Below are 25,354 nucleotides of genomic sequence, written 5' to 3'. Positions count from 1 at the left end.
TGGTCTTCTTCTTCTTCTTCTTTTTATTAAAAAATCTGTTCACTCTTGATGGCTCTGTAAAACAACCAGTAAATAATCTGAGGTTTTGCTGCTTTGGAAAATTGATGGAATTGTAAGGAATCAAGTGTATAACAAAATTTGCCCATGATTGATGCCTCTATAAAGTATAATTTGCTAGTGTAAGAATCCTAAAACCCAAGTATTTTTGTAGAATCCATAATCTGACTAGATAAGTACAAGAATAGCCAAATTCCATGCTGATTTTTTTTTTTTTTTAACAATTTGTTTGCGTTACATTTTCTAAATACATGACAATTACTTTCACACCGTCCATTTTTAATATTATTTTAATTCTTCATACTATTGACTTGCCTTATTAAAAAAGAAAAAGGAACGGACTTGGTGAATTGGAGACAAAAATTGTACCATTAGATTTGTTCAAATACATAAAAATATTGCTTTTGATTTTGATTTTATTTTTTGAGAAATGTCAATGAATGTCCTACCGGCATTGGTTTATGAACAATTTTTAGAAACATTTTATATGAAAATGCTAAAACAATGAATTTTTTTACAGCTTTTTATATTGAGAAATGATATGTCTACAACATTTTTACAACAAATCCTAAGTGGCAGGATGTTACTGGTTGTTATTGTTGGGGCAAAAAAGTAATCTTAGTGTTAGGTTCAAATTTGAACCAATAACAACTAACCACCTATGATTTGTTGTAAAAATGTTATGGACGTAACACCTCTCTTTTATATTTCTTATAAAAATGGTGTTAAAACTTTCCTAATATAGTTTATAAACAATTATCCCAAGGACATCCATTAATATAACGGTACTTTAATTGAATTCATGACTTAACACTTATAAATATCATTGATTTATTGGAATTGAGTCCTTCTAATCCATACTAGTAAGCGCATTGATGTCCATTTTCTTCTGTGTTTTTAAAGGTGTATATGGGTTGTCATTCTTCCTTTCTAAGCAAATTTTTTTATTACCAAAAAAAAAAAAAAAACTGTATATCATTGATCCATTTACTCAACAATATTAATGTATTGATCCATTTACTTAACAATATTAATGTATCTCATACGGCTAGTTTGTTACATGCTCATATCTCTAATTGAGGAAGAAGTATCGTAAATTTGAATAAAAAGTAAAACTCATCTTTAATTACTTTGAAGTTATGCACTGTCTGTAACTTTAAAACAACTGCATAGAAACGTTTGCAAATTTTTTTATTATTTAAATTTGACATTAAAAGAATAAAATATTATTATTGATTCATTGAAACTTTGGCAAGTATAGAAGCATGCCAAAGAGCCATGGTAGGAAGTTTGGTATCTATTCCAAGTGGTTAAGAACCCAAACCAAAGCAAAGGAATGTGAAAAATAGAAACTGCGCCGTGACCGCCCAGTCAGCTCTGTAACACGTGTCAGTGAGTTAACGTGTACCTCCTGGTTTTAGTTGTTGTGACTGCACGCGTGCCGAAGGGTCAAATGACTCAAATACCATAGGCAGAAGCTCAGAAAGTTCAGAAATAACTTTAAATTTTTTTTAAAAAAAATTCAAAAATAAAGTAGAAACAGTGTATATAAAAAAAATGCAGAGAAGGTGAAAAAACCTATTTTTTATAACAAATATAATTTACATTATATGATAATATAATAAATACCATTTTTATATTGATGCTTTTTTTTTTTTTGAGGAAGTTTTCAAATTGATGCTTGGTATACGAAAATCTTTTTATTTTATTTTCTTTTTAAATTGATAAGTTACACGTGTATCTAATGAATCTTAAACTTGAGGTTTTACTATTTATTTAATACTTAGCAAGTGAAGATATGCTAGCTGAATTCAAACTCATTGACAAATTTTATTAAATAAGTGTTACAAACTTATGTTTAAGTAATCTTAACGGAAGAATTGATAATTTATTATATTTATCATACGAGAATAAATATAGAATTTCATTTCACATGTCAATACTGATAAGAATGAAATTTATAGAAGGAGAAAATCCGTGGACTCTTCCAATTAGTCCATAAGAATCGAGCATCCATATTCCAAGATCATACAACCCAGCAAAAAAAATTAACAAATGCTCTAAAGACATTGGTTTATAAAATGTCTTTATAAATTTTGTATGAGAAAAGAAAAAAAAAACCTAATTCTTTGACAACGTTTTATATTTTTTCATAAAATAGAAAAAAGTAACTTTTTATGCTCAATTAGATAATTTTTTTCTTTTTACACAGTACGGGTATTGAGAACCTAAGTTTTTTTTTTTTGAGATCAAGAACCTAAGTTTAAATATCCTCCTATCATTGTACTTATCCAAGAATAATGTTACCAATGAAATAAATTTATAATAATTTTCATAATAATTGAAATGTCATTAAAAAAGAAAGAAAGATGTAAGTTTCTAATCACTTATCAATCGTCAATTTTTGTATGAAATTTGTCATTACTTTAGAAAAACCAAAAAATAGAATGAGAATAGAAATACTATCAAATAAGAACGAAAACAACCGTACAAATCCTCGTAATCCACGTAATAAAATAGTGAAATACGCCACACCTTTAACAATCTTTTAAGTATTTCCTGAAAAAGAACAACTCAAAAGTCCTAGCTCCCTCCTTTTTTAAAAATAAAAAGGTTTCTCTCTCTCTCTTTCCCACTGTTTCTTGTACTGTTTTCGTGTTCTCATTGTCTTGCTCTGCTTTTATTACTATTATTATTATCATTTATTTCTTTTATAAAAATTAATTTCTCCCTTATTTTTAAAAATTCCCTTTTTCAGAAATTTTAACTTTTTAAAGCTGCAATGGAATCACTCATAATACAAAAGTGTGTCCACTGTGCAAAGCTTAGCTAGCTGACGATTTTAGAGAGCTTGCAACACTCTTTCCCGTTTTAACCAAACCATAGAGAGAAAGAAAGGACTTGTAGAGAGAGAGAGAGAGAGAGAGAGAGAGAGGCAAAGGAGGAACCAGTGTGATGAGTGTGGGGACTATAGGGTGTGTTCATCGAAAGGTCGGTTTCTTTTGGTGTGTAAAAACAAGCACTCGATTATTATAGAGAAAGGGCCACTGTCTCTCTCTTTCACTCATGCTTTGGTCCGCGTGCTTTGATACAAACTCATGGGCTCTGTTTTTTTTTTTTTTTTTTTAAAGTCTTTTGGGGCTGAGCTCTGAAGCCCCACCTCTTAGATTCACAGTCTCTTTTTGCAGTATTTGTTCCTTGATTTTGGATTCTTGAGTGGCTGGTCTCTTGGCTCTTGCTTTTTTGGCCTGATTGGATGTTTTTGTTTTTTTCTCAGTGTATATGTATTCTCTACTAAATTTTGAGACGTGGGTCAATGGTGATTTCTCACCTTTCTGAAGAAAAGGAGTGAGCGTAATGGGGGACAGGGAAAAAGACTCTAGCTTGGACTTGTTTTAGATGAGAAATGAGAATTTGGGTTCTGGGAATTAAGGGGTTTTGGGATTCGAGGTTGTGGGTGTGTGTGTTGTATTGAGCTTGTAAATGAGGCACACATAAATGGGTTGTGTTGAAGAGAAAGTCAAAGCTGGAGGAAGTGGGTTCATGGGTGGAAGTGGAGCACACACAACATGTCTGCTTGAGGAGATGAAATTGTTGAAAGAAATGCAGGATCAGTCTGGTTTGTTCATTTCTATTAAAAAAAAATCCACCTTCTTTCTTTGGTTTTTTTTGTGTGGAAGTTTTGGTAACTTGGAGTAAATTTAATACACTTCACTAGGCCATTAGTGCCTCTTTTATGGTGTAGTTTTGTTTGTTTTATAATTTGAATGAAATTGCTTTTTGGTAGAATCTTGAAAATGATCAGTTCTTATTAAGGATTTTACTGTTGGGATTTTCAGGGGCCAGGAAGACTATAAACTCTGAGTTATGGCACGCGTGTGCTGGTCCTCTTGTTTCATTGCCTCAGCTGGGGAGTCTAGTGTACTACTTCCCTCAAGGTCACAGCGAGCAGGTTTGCATTTATTTCCTTCGCTTTTTAATGCTACTGACCTTTAACATTTAATCTTTTGCTACAAATTTCTTTTGTCCTGTTTCTACTTTATAGTTTATACTGTTCCACAGTTTTGTTCTATGACTTTTATATTTTTTTGAAATTTCTGTTCCTTTCTATTTTTTGGGGTTTTGGCCAACGTTTGAGTTCCCAGTGCATGAACTTTTGTCTCAGCGATTTCATTGTGACCTTTCTTGTTAAGTACTAGATGCATATCTCTTCAACTGTTATATTAGATCCTAAGTAAGATTCTCAGTGATCAATTTGCCTTTTCCGCCTAGATTTATCATTTTTAAGGGAAACAAAACACCATTTGCAGTAATTGGTCACGTTTTTGGGTCAAATTAGTTTATCTGTATCTGGTTAATACATACAGCTTCCTTGGGAGTCTTTGTAATTAAGGAATTATCTTGCGAGGAAGGTGGTGAGAACAAGTTGGGAGTTTTTTTAGAACAGAGAAATAGAAGCTAAGGAGCGTTTATGAGATGGAGTAATGGAATTTTAAGCAAGTGGGAGAGGATAATCAAAAGGCTGACGGCTAGAGGCAGCCACCTTTCTTCCCCATTAAGTTGTTTCATAGCAAAGTACCTCTGATCCTAGGTAACTAGCTCCTGTTTCACCCTAGGAAGCATGGATATGTCAAAATAGTAGGTGTATCCATATCTGATTTGTACTCGATGCAGATCTGATGCATAAACAGCACAAGATAATGTTTTACACATCTAATTTGTGTAAACGTTATGACTTGAGTGTTTAAAAGACCAGTATTGGCCAAAATGTTTTCTTATGCTGAGTCTACTTTGTAGAATTTAAATGTGAGTGCTATATGGCCTAATAAAAAATGAAATTGGTGAAACGATGTAATGATGCTGTTGCATGGATTGAATGTTATCTCCATACCCTTTTTTAAGCAAATCAAGTGTGCATTCCCGTCAATTATGTCACACCTACACATTTTGGGGTGCTCTAGAGATGTTTGAAACCTAGCCATAAGACTGTCCAGGAGGCAGGTTGCTATATAATGCATAGGCATCTCCTTCAAGTGATAGTACAAATTGTTGATATTGATTGTAAAGTCAGTGCATTATAATTTAACTACTGCACCTTTTAATGGAGAAATTTGTATATTTAAGGTTTTTTTATCATAAAAAGAAAGATCTCAAATATAATATAAGAAGTGTGGTGGGAGCTTTTTGTAAGTGATTTTCCTGATAAATATTGGCAGCAATTTCAGCGCTGAGTTTTGCTGTTTATCTCATTGTAATTAATATAAGTAACGTACATTTTGTTTCTTGGAACAGGTAGCTGCTTCCACCAAACGGACAGTAACGTCACAAATTCCCAACTATCCGAATCTTCCATCTCAATTGATGTGCCAACTTCAAAATGTTACATTGCATGTATGTATTTGTCAGTTATTATTTGAGACCAATCCCCCTAAATAGGGATATAATTGCAAAAAATGTCATTAGAACATCTATGATTTATCTTTTCTTTACATTTTTTGATAGGCAGACAAAGATACGGACGAAATTTATGCTCAAATGAGTCTTCAACCTGTAAACACAGTAAGTATAGTTACCATTAGATATTGTCTTGATAAAAAAAAATATTGTCCAAAAAGCAAAAAGAAAAAGAAAAAGGAGTAAGTCTGCAAGAGTTCTTGATATTGGATGCTGATTCCATTTATGAATTTACCTTTGGCTTAGGAAAAAGACATCTTCCCTGTACCAGACTTTGGACTCAAGCCCAACAAACATCCAAGTGAGTTTTTCTGCAAAACTTTAACTGCAAGTGATACAAGCACACATGGTGGCTTTTCAGTACCACGCAGGGCAGCAGAAAAGCTTTTTCCTCCTTTGGTGAGGCTTTAAATGTTTTTGGTTGATGACTTGACGTACCTTTTCATGCTATGATGATTTTGTGGTATATTTTACATGTGTATTCAAATTCAAATGGATAACCATTCCAGGATTATACAATGCAACCACCAACTCAAGAACTTGTTGTCCGGGACTTGCATGATAACACGTGGACGTTTCGCCACATATACCGCGGTGAGGTTTCTGATATATGTATCTATTTTGATACTATACAGGTCTCGAACTTTAAATTTGGCTTTCTTAGCTTTAAGAGAATGTCCAAGATATTAGTAATGCAATATTTATGGTGCAGAATTATCCAAAAGATGGAATTCTGCACCATAAACTATTCCATTCTAAATATTTTTTCAGTTTATACATTTGCAATGTGTTGGATTTTGTTTTCCTGAGTATGACCTATTATTGTCTTTTATTTAGGCCAGCCGAAGCGACACCTTCTCACAACTGGATGGAGTTTGTTTGTTGGTGCCAAAAGGCTTAAAGCAGGAGATGCTGTCCTGTTTATCAGGTAAACTGTAGTTACATAGCTTGAAGTCTTATGGCAATTGGCAAGGCATAAAATGATATTGGATACTATCTCCCGTTATGTGCATCTGCTGTGAATATGCTGCCTTAAGTTTGCTTATACATCCTCAAGGAATTTTTTTGTGGACTGTTTTTGTTCTGGTTGCTGCAGCTGTTTTGGGAAAGAATTTTTTTGAAAAAAAGAGTGCAGATTCTCTCTGTTAGTTGCAAACTTGTAGGAATGATAACTGGGCTTTGTGGTAACAATCTGTGAAGTCATAGTGATATGCCAGCTTTGACCATTAATCATATTTACATGGTGTATTGAGATTCATATAATTTTTTGGAGCTTGTAATCCAAATAATAATGGAAGTCATCCTAAGCATGGTGCTATATACTTACCAATTACTTGCAGATTATTATGTAGTCACTATATGGAAGCTTTACCATTTGCTTTGGCAATTTATGTTATATAATAAATACAAAAAAGGTTAGAATGATTGTCTGTTGCCTGTGTGTGTGTGTGTGTAAATGTGTAATTCTACCTGGCATATATGATTTTTTAATTTACGGCCACTTTTGATCACACATTTCAATATATTTAATCAGGGATGAAAAGTCACATTTAATGGTAGGTGTGAGGCGTGCAAACCGTCAGCAAACAACATTACCCTCATCAGTTTTATCTGCTGATAGCATGCACATTGGTGTCCTTGCTGCTGCAGCTCATGCTGCAGCGAACCGAAGCCCATTCACAATATTCTACAACCCAAGGTTCACAAATATCCAATCTTTCACCTATTTGTGGTTTCTATAGTCTTTTCCCACTTCTCTGGATTTTGAATTACTTCTTGACCTTCTCATTATTTTATCTTATGTGTAGGGCATGTCCTTCAGAATTTGTCATTCCTTTGTCAAGATTCCGTAAATCTGTCTTTGGGACGCAACTCTCTGTTGGCATGAGGTTTGGGATGATGTTTGAAACAGAGGAGTCCGGTAAGCGGAGGTAATTTTCTGAATGACTAGATCCTGTTACATACTTATTTATAGCCTGTGGGTATTGTGATTACGTTCTGGCTAAAAGAGTTATCATAGTGGTGAATTAGTATTTATATTCGTTAATTTATAATCTAGTGGACAAAAAAATTTAATACATTTTTTTTGCATGACAAAGGTATATTGTTGCCAATGTTATTATCATGAGTTCATTTCTTGAATATGCAGAAAAGGGTTGACATCTTTCTTCTTTTCTACAGGTATATGGGTACAATAGTTGGCATTAGTGACTTAGATCCACTGAGGTGGCCTGGTTCCAAGTGGAGAAATCTTCAGGTGGACTAGATACTTATAAATATAACTAAATAACCAAATGGTTCTTTCATATTATTGTTTGTTTGTTGTTCCTGTGAAGTAAAAGAAGCCAGAAACTATTTTGTCATGTGATAGTCTAACAGCTAAACTACATATTCCTGTTTCATTAACAGGTGGAGTGGGATGAGCCAGGGTGTTGTGATAAACAGAATAGGGTTAGCCCGTGGGAAGTTGAGACTCCCGAAAGTCTTTTCATTTTCCCTTCTCTGACTTCAGGTCTCAAACGCCCGTTTCACTCTGGATTTTTGGGTAAGTTTATCTTTTCAGTGTTTCTTACTGTTCAGGTTTGTTAAATATCAATCTTATGGCCATTTTTATGCTCCCAGGAACCGAAACCGAATGGGGAAATATGGTTAAAAGGCCCCTTGTCCGGGTTCCTGCTAATGGAAATGGGGATCTTCCATACCCGATACCTAATATATGCTCAGAACAACTAATCAAGATGCTGTTGAAACCTCAACATATGAACCATCCTGGAAACTTTTATCCTACTGTACAACAAGAATCTGCTACAAAGGTGGATCCATTACGAGATATGAAGACCATGCAGCAGGGCACAACCAACCAAAAATCTCATATTATCTGTTCAGAGGGTACACCTTCAATTCAGCCTCAGTCATGCCTTGACCAACCTGATGCCATGAACTTAAATTCATCATCAAAAGCAATGCCACCTGGAAAATTTAACTCTCTAGCTGAATGTGAAAACCGAACACTGGCTGGAATTAATACTGAAAAGCCAATTATAGAACCTGAGATTTCAACAGATGAGTTAAGCCAGTTGACTTCAACAGGAGAGTGCAATGAGGAAAAACTGGTTGCATGCCCCGTAACTCAAAACCTTGTGAACCAGCCAACATTCATTAACCAGAACCAGGAGCCATTGCAATCACAAACAAGTTCGTGGCCTATGCAGCCGCAATTGGAATCATTGATCTACCATCCCCAACAACTTGATGTTCCCCAGTCCGATTGTTCGAATCCAAATGGCTTTCTTCCATCCCTAGACCCTGATGAATGGAAATTTTACCCCTCTTGCCAACCTCTTGGTGGAATGTTTAGATCTCCTGGACCTTTATCTATGTTTGGATTGCAAGATTCTTCGGCATTGTTTCCTGAAGCAGTTAATCCTGCTTTACCTCCAATGGGTCAGGAAATGTGGGATCATCAACTAAATAATTTAAGGATTTTATCCCAAGCTGACCAGCTCACTTCATTTTCTCACCAAGACTCACGTAACCTTAGTTGTATATCCAATTCAAGTGGTCTAAGAGATTTGTCAGATGAGAGCTACAATCAAAGTGGGATTTACAGTTGTGCTAACATTGATGTTAATAATGGTGGAAGTACTGCAGTAGATCCTTCTGTTTCAAGCACCATTCTGGATGACCTATGTACAGTGAAGAACACTGGATTCCAGAATCCTTCTGATTGTTTAGTTGGCAACTTCAGTTCAAGTCAGGATGTTCAATCTCAGATTACCTCAGCAAGCCTAGGAGACTCTCAAGCTTTCTCTCGGCAAGAATTACCAGACAGCTCAGGAGGTACATCTTCAAGCAATGTGGATTTTGATGAGGGCAGTCTTCTACAGAATAGTTCGTGGCAGCAAGTAGTTCCACTTGTGCGAACCTATACAAAGGTATGAATTATTTTGAATTTATAGAATTTAACCCCACATATATATATTGTGAACTTGAAGTATATGTGTATTATGTAGTTAAAATAAACTTTCAATCTGAAAAACGTATATTCTAGATTGCCATGAGTTTCAGCATTATTGTTCATTGAGTACACGATGCCCCTGCTCAGATTGCCAAATTGGCAAAGAGTGGTGCACTGGCTAAATTGGTTTAAACTCTCATGTTTCCTAGGTTCAAACGGTGGCACTTTCGTTAGATTAAACTGTCATCCGTTGAATTGTTCAATAAGGTGTTCATTGTTTCAGTTGATTTCCTAGCTTAGTTGTATTATCTCATGGATTATAAGCTCTCTGTGCTTGTGCCTTGTGTGTTTTATGAAGGTGCTACATTTGTTTAACCATGGGTGATGGATTTGGGTTTTGGCTGACAGGTTCAAAAAAAAGGATCTGTTGGGAGGTCAATTGATGTCACAGGTTTTAGAAATTATGATGAACTATGTGCTGCAATTGAGTGCATGTTTGGACTTGAGGGGCTGCTCAATGACCCAAGAGGTTCAGGGTGGAAACTAGTCTATGTGGATTATGAGAATGATGTTCTACTCGTTGGGGATGATCCTTGGGAGTGAGTTTTCTTTCATCTACTTGATGTTTCATGTTTTCTCTGCTTAAAGATTCTTTTTAGGAGTGACAATTAGTCCTACAGATCTCCATTTTAAACAAGCATTGTGTCCATGCAGGCAATTTGTTCGTTGTGTACGCTGCATCAAAATTTTATCACCTTCAGAAGTTCAGAAGATGAGTGAAGAGGGAATGCAGCTTCTAAACAGTGCTGCAATGCAAGGGACTAACGGCCCCATGTCAGAAGGTGGATATGCTTGACACTAACTTAACTGCAATGCTGCATGTGATTACACAAGTCTGATTTGCTGCCATGTTTGGGGGGGAGATCTTAGCTTCTTTGGACTTGAAATATTAATGTCGTATAATTTATATAACCTCAACCATGGCCACTTAATGTGAGTACTTCTACTTGCTTTCGCCTTGTAACGGTGAAATGTGCTGTTAGACTTGCAGTCACCTTTGTAAGAACTTGAAATTAGGTGAAGAACCCTTGTAGTGTAATAGAACTTATGGTTCATAGTTATAATGAAATTGTTAGATGATTCTATAGTTTGTCTAATGGGATTTTTTTTTGGTTAATAAAAAAAATGGTTCTTAGCTAAAGACCATAGTAGCACCCTAATAGCTCCCTAGCTAAGACCCCCACATCACAGTCGTTGATGAGTTAGGTGGATAGCCAACAGGTAGGGTATAAGTAGCTGCAACATGCCACTAGTGGGGGAACTTGAACCCATGCCTTGAGGCATGTTGGCCAAAGCCCTTATCACTAGGCCAACTAATGTGTTGGTTCATGGGATTTAGTGCTATCATTGCAAAATCTGCACGTGGGACAGTATGATTAAGGCTTACTATGATAGCTTAATTTGCTATAATCGAGGCGGTAAATCAAGATCTTATTTTTGAGTGAAACCATATTGAAAATGTAAGTTTCAAGAGTGTAGGGCCATAAATACGATATGAGTGACCAAATGAGATAAACCAATATGCTGAAAGCCATTTCCCTTTATGCCAAATTAGTTGGAGAGAAAAAGGGAAGAAAGAAAACACATGGCTGACCGAATTAGAATAGTTAAAGAGGAAATATATATCCCATTATTAACCTTTTTCTGACTAAACAGCTGGCTAGAGATGCCATCTTTTTTATAATGCTCTAGATCTATCTTTGTGCTGGGCTAGGGAAAAAAATAAGCCGAAAGAAAGAAGAAGGCCCATGATCAAAAGGTCTAGTAAAGTTGCAAATGCCACGACATCCAAGGTTGAAATTTCTTATTTCCCATTGTAACTAACAAATTATTATAAAAAAAAAAAAAGTAATTTTGCAAATGAGTTGTGGTCTACCGGCACCTCCCAAGATCTCAGAAACCCCTATTTAGTAGAGTTGATTCGGGCAACCATTTTATGGTGTGTAATAAGTACCGACTATGACAATGGCATATATGTCTCGTCCTGTATCAGTCTAATACAATTTGTTGCTAATCCTCACTGGTTGATCATCCCCTATGTTGCATTAAGTGCTACTGCATAATGCCTCTATCAGTACCCAAATTGGCTTAGTTCTTTCCTACATGTCTGCTGGTTTAACAGTAATGAAATAGCTGAAACAGTTTGTATCCTATGCTTCCACACATTAAGGAACCTATGCTATGAATCCATTTTGGAATTACTAAAGAAAATCGAGATAGTTGTACATCTTTTGTATTTGAGAGGTTGAACAAATTACAATGATAAAGTGTTTTGAAGTGGTACTGATAAAGAGTTTTTAGATGCAAGAAATGACAAGATATGGTAAAAGCGAGCTTTTTCTATTTGGGTAAAAGCTTACAAGGACCAAGGGACAAGTTATTTTTCCCCTATAAAAACACTCCTAGTCGGGCTCGTAAACATGCATGTTAATTTGTTCGGAGTTGATGGAAACAAAATAATGTAGCAAGGAAAGGCAGTGCAAATAGGGCAAGTTTATGAAGAAGAGAGATGGAATAGACAACAAATCTCTTCACCATGAGGGAGAGAGATGTAAATAGACAGAGAGGGTCGATCTTTCTAACTCATTGAAAAATCAACAAGATTAATCATATGTACATGAAAATTGTTTAGCAATATATATATATGATAATTGGCATTATGGTTGGTGGGCACTACCATGAAAAAAGCAGAACGATGGCAAGATGTATAAGACTGATCTGGTCCCCATTTTCACAACTGGACCATGACTGAATTAATTCCTACGCCTCCATCATAGAGATTGATTGGCAGCAGTCCAGTTCAGTGTGTTTGAGGCCCAAATTCTAGGACATAAGCATCAAAGGCCATGCTTGTCTTTCTGTCTATGGCCTCTCTCGCTCGGCGCAATATTGGACAAATAATGATGGGTAAAGCCGCCTACCAATCACCCCTCTCAATCCTAACAACATTAATAGTTTTGTGCCACTGTTAAAGATTTTTTTTGAGAGGTTGAACTTGTCTAATAATACTCAACAGAACTCAGCATTTCTTGCTTTCTTCAGCATACTCCTCATGGGTTCAATGCACTAAATTAAACATTGCTGTGCCAAAAATACACATGATAGATACCTTCCTCAGCACTGGTAGGCATTGAGAGAGAACTAGGAAATCAAGGCCGCACTTCAGCAAGTACCTTCTTCAGTAACCAGAAATTTGGGTCTCCACAATTTTATATAGAACCAAAACATGTACAAGTGAAACATCACCTGATGTTTTATTTCAACAATTTGATATGAAACTTTCTCAGTGTATTAGAAGATCAGACATCTGCTATACCAAAGATGAACAAAGTAGCTCAATTGGTTTTCTAATTAATTTCACAGTTTACCCCAATTAAACAGATCAGGGAAAGTGAAGTAAATGGATGTTGTGTTGTGTTTTTGATTAGCCAAATTTGGTGTACAGTAGCCCATGGTAATTGTACAACGGGGATTAGGTCTGGGTTGAGGAAACAGAAGTTGATAAAGTGGGTAACATGCAATTTTTTGATAGTGATAACATGCAATATTGATTCAGTAAAATACCCTATCCATCACTGCATAAGGCATGGGGTTCTGAACTGAAAAACTATGGTTTATGCACTAAGCATTATCAACATAAGGGATCCTCTCAATTACAAGTAAAATGGAGTCACTGTTAAGATTTTATTTCTTGGATCTACAAGTGTCACATCAATTAAAATTTTAAATTTTGTAATGGATACACCTTTGAATTTTTAGTATTTAATTTAAACTATGAAATTGATACATTTCAAGTGGAGATAATCCTTTTTTGGTCCATAAAGCAGCCAATGTTTCATTTATACAAGGTTGACTAGTGGATATTGACATTGTGCAAACTCAAACATTCCATAAATACAAGCACTACAATTCCTGCTGAAAAGGCAAATAACTGTACGAGTGGTTTTAGCATTTGAAATTCAGTCACCACAGAAATTATTGGTGAGTAATTCTTCAATATCCGAATGAAAAGTCAGAACTATGCTTAGCTTTGAGGATCAAAGAGCATGAACATCCTGATTCAAGTAATAGTATTATTCAGAGGACAGCATATTTCAACACTAAAAACCTACAACATAAAAATTGCAAAAAAAAAAAAAAAACACTATGATTCTTTCATTTCCTAACAATTGATTGTCCAAATAACCAAGCTAGCTACAATCCCCTAAAGTACCAAATAAGAGATATAACAGCCTTACTAAGCTACAGAACATATTATCCTTCACTGCTGATTTGCAGCTGGGAAAAGAAACAGTTGATGCACTTATTCTGCTTTTGAAGCAATATCATGAGGATGATAAGCAATTAACTCACACGATCTCTGTGCGAGCAAAGACGAGATTATCACGAGATAACTTACCTCTTGCAGTTTCCTACTGAAGCTTCTCAGTATCATACTCTTACCGGCTTTTGTAAAACTGCAGACAAATAGATCTCCAGTTTCCCTGACCCAACTGCGTCCACCTTCTCCCCCACAACCCATTTCATCTTTTTATATCCAAATCTTTCAATCAACCTTGTTAACTCCCTTTTTTTTTCATCAGTAGCACAGTAAAAATTATCCAACCAAAACAACCCACCAGCCCTCAAAATGCGATCAATGTCAAACATCAAGAACTCCAGTTTCTCAGGTTTAGCACCGATATCCAATCCACTCGATGCGTGAACCAGATCAAACACATTATCATAGAAAGGGAACCGATGGTCTAAACTTAAGTATAGAGGGAAAAGTCCTCTTGCAGCTATGAATTCACTATAAGGGGCATCAATATTCAAAGTGTTGGTGATCACAGTTACCTTCCTCTCTGCCATTCTAGCAGCAAAGGTCCCAGACCCTCCTCCAATATCAAACCCAATTCTTATCCCTCCATTTCCTAAAGCTAAAACATCATCAACAAGAAAATCATTTTTGCTTCTAGCCTTAACAAATCTCTGATTCTCATACCCATTAACCAAATCAAAACAACCCACACAATCTCTAGTACTAAATTTCTTGTTATTCAAACACTCAAAATTCTTACATCCAAGTCCACTCCAACTAACAATCTTATCACTAAACGGTTTCCAAAGCGAAATAGGAAAAGGAAAAAGACCCACCTTGGGAATAGACTTGGCAAAGCATCTCCTTCTGGGCAATGGCTCACATCCACGCAAAATTAGCTTCTGGGCAACGCTCCAATCATCAGGGCAAGGCTCAGAGACCTTGTAAGTCATATACTGAGACAAAAAGTCCACAGATTTCTCACAGGAATGACCCACAGAAGCCACCATTTCAGTGATCCCACTTTTTGAATCCTTGCCTAATGGGAGCTGGTGATGGTGGAGAAAGAGTTTGAGCTCGTTTGCAAGGTTGGGTCTTGAAAGATCGAAGCTTTCATAGCCAAGAAGCTCTTTTTCCATCTTGGCAAGCTTTCTCTGTGAGGCAGCGATCTCACCGAGGATTAGTGAGACCTGCTCGGATATGAGAGATATGTTCTTGTGAGTGTGGTGAAGTAGTTGGTTTTGGTGGTCCTTCGGGGAAGAAGTGAAAGCGTAGAGAGCAAAGAGATTGGTGGTGAGGACAGAGAAGAGCATGAGAATGTTGAGTGCTGAAGAGCACAGAGTTGCTCTTCTGAATCTGGCTGTTCCATCACCTATTTTTAGAGATACAGAACCCATCTTGGTTCTGCTGCTTCTACTTCCAAGTCCAAAGCGGTGTGTGTGTGTGTGTATGAGAGAGAGAGAGAGAGAGAGAGAGAGAGAGAGAGTTCTGTGAGAGAGTGAGATTTGCAAGTGGAATTGATGAAGGAAGGAAGACAAAGGAGTGCAATTAATTCATGTGTAAAGTAAGTAAGACAGTAAACTTTGTGGAGTTGTTAGTTGTCGGTTGTGCACTGTTTACTGTAGGAATATTTACTAATTTCCCGTGGTGTCTTGTAATTAAATCTTAATATTTTTATACATTTGCTGAATTTTGTATTTTTTATCAATTTAATAGTTAATTTGGGGGGGGGGGGGGGGGGGGGGAGGGATTTGAATACCAATTGAGTTACAAAGATATTGACAAAATTTTTATGGGAAATGCTAATGAATGCCCTAAGGTCATTGGTTAATAATTTATTTAAATAAAGTTTTTATGGAAAAATGAAATAAAACAATTAATATTTGGACAGCTTTTTTCATTTCTCATAAAAGTGGTATTAAAACTTTCTTAAAATAGATTGTTAACCAATACCCTAAGGGCATTCGTTAGCATGACCCAATATTTATTACACTAGCGATCTAAAATTTTTGGAATCCAACGGAAGATGTTAATAGACCAATAAGCCCTAAGCACTTACAATTGTTGAAGGCATAATAAATAATGAGTCATGCTAACGAGTGTCCTTAGGGCATTGGTTAACAGTTCATCTTAGAAAAGTTTTAACATTATTTTTAGAGAAATGATATGTTCACAATATTTTTACAACAAATCTTAAGTGGCAGATTGTTACTGGTTTTTATTGTTGAGGTAAAAAAGTAATCCTAGTGTTAGGTTCAAATTTGAACCAGTAACAACTAATCACCTATGATTTGTTGTGAAAGTGTTGTAAAAATATTGTAGACGTAGCACCTTTCTTATTTTTATGGGAGATAAAAAAAACTGTCAAAACATTAATTGCTTTTTTTCTTTTCCAATAAAAACTTTTTTTAAATAGATTATTAACGAATGCCCCTAAGTGTTAACTTGAGTTTCCATAACTCTTTTATCACATTATTAAGTGTTTAATTGATTCTCAAATATGTCAAGAGCCTGACACTTTTTAGTGTTTTTAAGAGAGACCTTCAGAATTTAAATATCATTACCTTTAACTAATGAATTACAAAAAAAAAAAAAATTCATTCTCTCTTCCATACACATGATAAATTACAAGGAAAAATACTTTTGTAGTGATTCCAGGATATTAACTAGTAATTTGAACATCGAACCTTCTATTTTATGAAGTTTTATTAATCACTAGATCAACCCTTTGATTGGCACAAAATGATTAAAAATGTTGTCGCAATGAAACTTTTTTAAATTGGGGACTTAAATTTGATGGCTTTATCTTTCTTTATAAAAAATCATTGCTTTATTAATAAATAAAATAAAACTAAACATGGTAATAATATTATTATTTGAAGGGAAATGCTAACGAATGCTTTTAGGGTATTGGTTAATAATCTATTTAAAGAAAGTTTTTATGGGAAAAGAAAAGAAAAAACAATTAATATTTTGACAGTTTTTTTCATTTCCTATAAAAGTGGTGTCAAAATTTTCTTAAAATGAATTGTTAACGAATGCCTTTAGGGCACTCGTTAGCATGACCCTTATTTGAATACTAATACTATGATCAAATACTAATTAAATAACAAATTATTAGGAAAATAACCCTAAAAAAATTTAAAAAATTCCCATCCAATCTCCCATTTGTCATGAGCAGAATAATATAAAGGTCATTTCTTAGCCCGAAATCCACCTCGAAACGCAAGCACAAACCCCGAAAACAGAGAAGTAAGGCTAAGATGGGTCAGCATGGGACAACAGCGATGGATCTGTGGCGGCTGGGCTTGTGCAGATCAACGTGGAGGAAGAAAGAAGTAGATGGAGAGGTAGTGAGGAGAGAGACATGGAGAATAGATGCACATATATAAATCGATGTGAACGCAAGGTTTTACAGATGGAGAGGTAGTGAGGAAAATGAAATGTAGAAAAAAGAAGGAAAATAAGAAAAGCAATGTGAACGCTTTGTTTTACTGATATAAATCGAGTGTTAGAGACTCGATTTTCAAGTAGACGTCACGTGGAAAAAATGTCAACTCAGACTTGACCAGAACATGAAAATTGACCCTCAAAGACTTGATTCTTAGGCCCAAAATCGACTCTTTTAAACTCTAGATGTTAATAAAAAATATAGTTTTGTAACAGTGCCTACTAATTATATTGTTTGGCAAATTGGGTTAATTTCCAATTTTGGCCCTCCACCTGACCTTCCTTTGCAACAAAAAGAAACTAAATTCACATACATACACACAAATACGCACATAAATGATTTTTTTTTTTTAATTTATGGGTTTGTGTTCTTAGATCTGGGGTTGTGTTCTTGTTCAAGATACATTTAGATCCAAATTCATGTGATTTTTGGTTTTTATTTTGTTAAAATTAATAAATTAATTTTTTTAATTTAGATGCTGACGTGGAGACTTGTGGACATTATTTTAATATGTTTAACTTATGCCGTTTGCCACATGTGTAATTTCTGTCTTTGATGTAACGATAGGGACAAAAACGAGACGCATTTTTCAAGATAGAAACTAAAAGCGGTGAAAAAAAAAGTTAGAGACCAAAGTAAGAATCGTGTAAAAATGTAAGAATTAAAATGAGTTTTTCGCCAAAATTAAAAAAGAAAAAAGAAAAAAAAAAGTAGTTTAAAAAAGTTAAAAGCTAAAAGTATATAAATTAAAAAAAAAAAAAAAAAAAAAAAAAGAAGAAGAAGGAGGGGGGGGGGGGGGGTGTTAAAACTTAAAACTGAGGCAAACTCACTTAGTCTAACTAGATCTGACTTTTGAAAAAGTTGAGATTCCTCGTGAATCTGTCTGTCTGTCCACGTGTAAGCATCCAATATATGATGGACCCACTTCTTAAAAAAAAGAAAAAGAAGAAGAATGGTGGGCCCAGTATTTCAAAGTCTATAGAGACTCTAGAGTTTATCCTCGGTAAAGAACCTGATGATGATCATATGGTCAATATTAAGTATGATGTACAGCACTGAAAAGTCCAAGCTCAAAGAAAGATAGATGTCATACAACTTATTTTGCTGTATTTTCAAGCACCTAGGCCCAATGATGCCAATGCCAATGCCAATGCCAATGCCATTGCAGCTGTACTAAGTTTTGAATGCTTAAATGGTAAGTAGTAACTACACAACATGATTGCTTACCAAAAGAAAAACTACACAACATGATTTGAACTCAGTGTGAACATGGTATTGATCTTATTATTATAATCGAAATGCGAGGAAAAGCAAAGACCCATAAAGACTGGGAGGAGAGAAATTTGAGTTTGTTTCTGTTGAAATCACGAGGTAATGATAAACGGCCACCATTTTTAAAAAGGATAATTATATATATGCTTTAATTTTTTTTTTTTAATAGTTTCATCGTTTCTAAAATAAACCAATATAATTATTGGTGGCGCAGTGGTTAGGCTGGAGCCTTGGACCAACAAGACTCCACAATATAGACTTGAGTGAATCTATTTTTAATATTACAACATTAGTGAATTTTTGTATAAGTTCATAAACAAAAGGATAAAATATTATTTTGATCTCTAAAATTTATCAATAAATTTGTATTCGTCTTTAAACTTTAAAATTTAAAATTTTTGTCTTTAAATTATTGACAATGTTTCACTTTATGTCCTTCAACTTTTAAAAAGATCTTTTTTCATCCCTAAAATATTTTAAAAAAATTTCATCCCTATTCTTTGCCTCTAAACTATTGAAAAAAAAAAACATTTTTACAGAATTTAGGAATGAAAAAAAAAGAACATTTTAAAGTTTAGAGATTAAAAACAAACATTTAGTAAAATTTAAGGACCAAAATAATATTTTAGTATAAATAAAATCATTTTATTAATTAACGCAAATAATATAAATTTATATACAATTTAGTTATTTATCATTACTATAGATTTGTCAAGGTATAAACAATTTTAGTGTTGAAGTTTATTGTAAATGGGGAAAGAATAAGTTTATCAAGTAACCATGAACAAATTCGAACTTGTTTAACAATAAAATAAATCAAGTTTGGACATAAAATTTAATTTGGTGATGAAACCCAATTTAGCTTGTATTCGAGTAAAGTTAAATGAACAAATTTTGAACTTTTATTACATATGTAGACCCGACTCGTTTACCACCGTACCATTTTCCTTAGCCTACCCCATAGCTTAATTTCCCACCCCATGGGTCATATATACTGACATCGCCTACTAGGATTGGAATTAGAATATCATATAGGAAATAATGAAGTTTGTGAGATTGCTTGTTGTAAAATCAAACTAAAAATAATATAAGGGTAAATTTTGATAAGAGAATAAAATAGTGACAACAACAGCAAACGATTGCCGTTTGCTCTTTCACAATTCATTTTATTGCAGAGTTGGGTTTAATTAGGCCCTCTCCAATGACCAAAATGTTTCAATGCACCCCAAATCATGGACTTCATCCAATGTGGGTGTGTTGAACTACTTTGATCAAAATTCATCCCAAGAAAAAAAAAAACTACTCAAATTTCATCGAGGCATTTGTCCCCTTTAACTATCTTCATTATTCTCCTCCTCAGAAAGCACTTCATTTGATGATTTTTGATCCTTTTCTTGCATGGAAAACACCAAGTAAGTTTGATCAATGTTGTCTAGTGCATCCTTAGCTGCCCTGTTGATTGCTATGTCTTTTTTTCCAAACGTGGCCTTCCCAACTAAGCAGTCCTTCACATAGACTTTAGCAGTTTGGTCTTTGTCCCATGAATCTGTATCATATCTAGGCTTGCATCCATTCTTCTGGCATATCTCCAAGAGTGTTGTAACAGGGTTCTCTCCAAGCTTTTCCAAACTAATGAATGGCTCCAACACATGCTCAAAAACCTACCACATGATAAACAATGTAATGTGCAGTCAAGTACTGCTATAATATGAAGCCTATCATGAATTGCTTACTTATCTAAGTAAGTATCAGACATAATTAATCGATTTTTCTTTTTTTTCTTTTTCTCCAGAAGGTATGGTTTCAAGCCATGGTTCGGCTACATCAATTAAATTCAGTAAATATGTTCATAAAATTATTCAAACAATAGTTGCAAGTGCAAGATATAGGCGCATGCTAAAATTTGGTTGTTAGGTCAATTATTACAATTTTTAAATTATGCTTACAGAAAATAAAATGCTACAATGTTGTCAATGATCGCAACCATAATTCAATCTAGACCCAAATTTCAATATGCCGATCTCTTTCTTAATTGTCATCTCTCACCTAAGGATGACAAAATGTTTTGAGTTGCAAGACACAAGTGGTAGTGTAAATTTATGAACGAAGCCTTACTTTTTGCACATTTACTCTGTTAGGCAAAGTTTGATTATGGAGATCATGATTGGAAGGGGAAATACCTTCCACACAGTTTCTATTGAATTGCTATCGATGAATACAGCCCCTATTGCAGCTTCAAGAACATCAGCTAGGATCTTTGGCGCACGAATAAGGCGATGGGAATGCAGAGGATAATCCACCATTGCTTTCTCAAATTCTTGAATCTGATACAAGTTTACATAAAGTTAATTGAAAAATCAACACATATAAAAATATGTCCTTGCATTGATGCTCAACAAGTAAACAATTCTTGGTTTTAAAATCAATCTTTAGGTGATTCTTAATAACTAAAATCACATCAAAATCAAACTTGTAACTAATAGTGCTAAGCCATAGTTAGCCTTTGGGATTAATTGTCATTTTGACTAAATTTTAGGGGAGTACCATTTCATAAAACCAATTTCATTTAATCTGAATGGTTTTTTTTCCCTATTTTTTGAGCTCACCTTGAGATTAGTTTAATTGAATATTTATGTTTATTTTGGAGCCTCACCTCTCTGCTTGACCTTATACAAATTCAAGCTAGAAACTTTAGTCCCATTGCTGTTTTCACAAAAGGAATTGAAGACAAAAATAGAAATAGTCTAAAAGTATGCTTTGGTGAGATTAAAGCCCCTTAATTGTTAGCACTACTCTTTTTCTTCATTCCATGCAAAGATTTCTGTCTATTGTAGCATAAGAACTTTCTTTTTTTTTTCCTATTTTATATACTCACTCTTCAAAATACCCTACATCAGATTATCTATTTTACATTATATTTTATTAAAATATCAATTTTTCTTTTTAAAATTATTTCATTTTCTTCATACACAACAGCTACTATTCACTTTTTTTTTTCATCTCAAGATTCTTAAAGAAAGAATAAACAATTAAATACAAAATGAATAGTATTAGTAAAAATTTACATGATTATCACAATAAACTTATAAATTTTTTTAATTATACACAAATTAATGTAGGTCATTTTTAGGTAACACTACGTAAATTTTATACAATTTTTCTATTATGCAAATCTTTAACCTTTAAATGGTGTGAAATTTTTCAGAATGACTTACGCTTTGCTCAAGACGAGGCTTCTTGTGGCGTAGAAATCGATGCAAACCCTGTTTGAAGGCCACACGTGCAAGTTTTTCATTGTCGGTATTATCTGAACGAAGATAAGTTAGCTTTCCAGGAGAGAGTTTCGGATATAAGAAGAATAGTTTTCTTATCATTAATAAGTTGAGTACTGAGTCACCCATGAGCTCCAATCGTTCATAAGATGTGTGCTTTTCTGAGTACTTATCTGAATCATGAAATGAAACATGAGTAAAAGCTTGCAGTAATAAGTTTTTGTCTTTAAACTGGTATCCTAGAATCAGCTCAACTTCTTCAAGATTTGATTCAGAGACCATTTCCTCCATACTTGGGATTCTTGTCAGTTGTAACTTGCAACAAGCTAATTGTTAATTTCTTGGTACTGCCTTTTGATTTTGTTTATATTAGGCAATAATAGTTCTTTAGCAATTAAAACCATTTGGAGCAAATCTAAAAAGCGTGAGATAGTATTGATGACTGTTGATCAATCTTTAGGTGATTTTTAATGAGTAAAAATTTGCATGCTTTTGAAAATTAATATTACAAATATAATTATAATTATATATATGTAATCAACTTAAAGAGATCTGGGGTTTAATCACCGCTTACACCAAAAACTGATTGATATTTTGGTCTGATGAAAAAGAGTCATTATCAGAAGCGGACGTCATAGGTTGAAACTTTCTCTTAAAAAAAATAATTCATATTGCATTATAGTCCAGCAAAAAGAAATTAGACTCATTCCCACAATTTTATTGCATTGTGCATGTCATCTTCGTGCCTGATGATATCAAATAACTGCAATAAATATTATCCATGTGCAATTAAATCCTTAGTTTCCATTGTCATGTTCGTATTTATAAGTCTATCCGCAAAATTATTTTTAGTTTCTTTTTTCTTTTTTTTATTAGGATTTTTTCCTAGGGTTAATAATTTCCTCTATAGTTTATCATTTACAACATTATTTTTGAACAATCTACATTTATTCTTGCAACATCGTCAAAAAAAAAAAAACATTTATTCTTGCATATATATAAGAAAATAGTTTTCTTGTCATCAACTGTCCCAGTTGTTCGTAAGATTTGTTCTTTTCCTAATACTTATCTGAATTGTGGAATGGGCATGAATAAAAAGTAAAAACTTCCAACAGTAAGTATTTATCTTTAAACTCATATCCTAAAATCAGCTAAACTTCTTCAAGACTTGGTTATGACACCAGCTCAGATACATTTTCCTATAAACTCGTGATTCTTTTTTTTTTTTTGAGAATGTATAAACTCGTGATTCTTGTAAGTTGTAACAAGCTAATTATTTAATTTTTCCTTCGTACTACTACATGGGTTTGTTTAATAAATTTTTAGCATGAGATAATATTGATGATTGGTAAACAACCTTTATGTGATTGTTAGGGCTTGTTTGGTTTGTGGGTATCTCATATCTCACTACTCTAATCTCATCGCCCAAAACTCATAATTGTAACTTGAAAATATCCATGACCCAAAGCCAGGTCCGTTTGGCTTAAAATCTGGTGGAGTTCTCATTTTAAAAACTAAAAAATTTTCACTTCACGTGAGACCCACCCGTACTGACTCACTCAAATTAGACAATATGTCAATCAGCCGGGTTAGGCTAGCCCAACCCATTCTTACTTGGCCAATGGGCACAATGAGCTAGGTATAATTGGCTATTAATTAGTTAACGGACCGGGTCAGACTGGGCCAAAAGAGAAAACCCTAATCTATGATTCTGCTCATAGGTAATGCCCATTTTGTCTTTAGCAGGTTGGGCTATTGGGTTGGGCCTAATGGGCTACCCATGGACTTATGTTAACATATTATTTTATTATTTTTATAAGAAAAGAATCAATTTTTTATAAGGGAATAATTAATTAATTTTTTTAAAGGAAAAAATCAAAGAATTTAATACTTCATTACAATATTTTTTCAGTCAAATTTATTTAATTCTTTGTTTTGTTTATGGAAACCTATTTAATTTTTTTTATTAAGGCTTTAAATGGTTTTTTTTTTTAATCTTAAATATGAAAAAATGTCAAATAGTTAGTTCAAAGTTGCTAGACTACTAGGAAAAAATATATATAGTAAATTAAGTTTAGCACAATCACTTTAAGTATCTTAATGGTTGGCACTTAGAGGAGTTCTTTTAAGAAATTCCTCTATAATAGCTCAAGATTAATCTTTTATACCCCTCCAACATATTTTTGTTATGAATTTTAAGTTTTTGGGTTGGGCAAAAGATTAGGCCAAAGGGTTGGGCTACTGGGCTAGCCCACCGAGTGCGTATAGGCATAAAAACTAGCCCATAGCTTGACTCACTAGGCTAGTGGGCTACCCATGGGCTTTGATGACAACGAGTCGGGTCGCCCATTAGCCCAGTGGGCTGTCGAGCTTTTGGGTCGGGTCGTGGACCATGGGCTATTTGGTGACCCTCACTTCTAATTTCCTCTTTGATTCCTTGTAATGATCGAAACCAAGAACTTTAGCTGATTTTAGCTTCTAGGCCATCGAGATGATAGAGCACAGATGCTCCACCATGACACCTTTATGTTGGAGTCCCACAGCCAATGGGTTGGCAAGGATTAGACAACAAACTGACCATGGGCCCCATAGCTTGAGTGGAATTACAACATTGTCACCATTACTCTGTTTGCATCACTCGGAAACACCAAAATGTTGTTTTCATTTTTACTCACTCATCACTCATTTTGTTGAGTTATGGGTGATGAGAACTAAAAATGGGTACTTGGCCAAACACACTTCTTAGACTTGTCTTATCAAATTATAATTAATATCAATTAAATCTAAATTATTCACTCAAAACTAGGGTTACATCTATGAAATTGCTAGGATTGTTATGAAGGTTAGAATGGAGTCACATCTATGTTTGACTCAACACATTTTATGGTATAAGTCGATAATTTAACAAGAGACATTTTTACGAAAAATTATTAGTTTCTTCCAATATCCTAAATAGTGGTACTATTGTTAAACATTTCTTTACAAAAAGCCATTACTTTGATTTTTTTTTTAACAACTTTAAACTCTATTGATTTTTTATTTATTTACAAATATCACAATGATCATGCCAAAATTATGCAATATTAACTATGTTATTGGCATGCTAAATTTCTTTCATGCAAAAAATATGGCCATATTTTTATGAAGATTTTTCATATGTGTAAAGTATTTCAAATAAAAAACAAAAAGCTCTAAAAATTTGTAGATTATAAATGGTGTTGTTTCTATTAAATACCTAAATTCAATTTCAAATAGATTCTTTTCATATATCGCTCAAATTTACCATTCGTAAAAATAGAGTCTAGTCTAGGGTTGACTTAACACATTTTGGGTTTAGACGCAAATGTAAAATGTATTATAGTATTACTTAAAATTTTATAAGCGATACATGAATTAGAAACATATTTTAAAACTTAATTTAATATATTAATTAGACTATTCTCATATATTTATAAAACATATTATAAAACTTCTAATTCTTAAAATATCGAAACAATTAGTATTAGAATAAATACCATATTTTAAATAGT

The 25,354-nt window shown here is 34.0% G+C and overlaps 3 protein-coding genes across 3 annotated transcripts; 1 reads left to right on the top strand and 2 right to left on the bottom strand.

Annotated features, from left to right (window-relative positions):
* Window positions 1-3,168: 3,168 nt before the first annotated feature.
* On the top strand, window positions 3,169-10,619 carry LOC142613010 (auxin response factor 5). The gene is made up of 14 exons (XM_075785193.1): window positions 3,169-3,676; window positions 3,897-4,009; window positions 5,350-5,448; window positions 5,560-5,616; window positions 5,758-5,910; window positions 6,021-6,105; window positions 6,349-6,439; window positions 7,046-7,210; window positions 7,320-7,442; window positions 7,693-7,768; window positions 7,921-8,056; window positions 8,134-9,446; window positions 9,878-10,068; window positions 10,184-10,619. Exons 1-14 carry the CDS (start codon window positions 3,556-3,558, stop codon window positions 10,323-10,325), a joined length of 2,865 nt encoding a protein of 954 aa, XP_075641308.1. The 5' UTR covers window positions 3,169-3,555; the 3' UTR covers window positions 10,326-10,619.
* A 2,939-nt stretch (window positions 10,620-13,558) lies between these two features.
* LOC142624508 (putative methyltransferase At1g29790) lies at window positions 13,559-15,346 on the bottom strand. The gene has a single exon (XM_075798092.1). The coding sequence runs from the start codon at window positions 15,224-15,226 to the stop codon at window positions 13,961-13,963; it is 1,266 nt and encodes a 421-aa protein (XP_075654207.1). The 5' UTR covers window positions 15,227-15,346; the 3' UTR covers window positions 13,559-13,960.
* A 4,537-nt stretch (window positions 15,347-19,883) lies between these two features.
* On the bottom strand, window positions 19,884-22,115 carry LOC142608896 (ribonuclease 3-like protein 3). Its single transcript, XM_075780573.1, has 3 exons — window positions 21,768-22,115; window positions 20,733-20,876; window positions 19,884-20,213 (listed from the first exon to the last, which is right to left on the bottom strand). The coding sequence occupies exons 1-3, from the start codon at window positions 22,113-22,115 to the stop codon at window positions 19,884-19,886; spliced, it is 822 nt and encodes a 273-aa protein (XP_075636688.1).
* Between the last annotated feature and the right edge of the window lie 3,239 nt (window positions 22,116-25,354).

Source organism: Castanea sativa, chromosome 1, assembly GCF_040712315.1.
Source record: "Castanea sativa cultivar Marrone di Chiusa Pesio chromosome 1, ASM4071231v1".
In the NCBI taxonomy this organism is placed as follows: Eukaryota; Viridiplantae; Streptophyta; class Magnoliopsida; order Fagales; family Fagaceae; genus Castanea; species Castanea sativa.
This window is presented reverse-complemented; position numbering and strand designations above follow the sequence as displayed.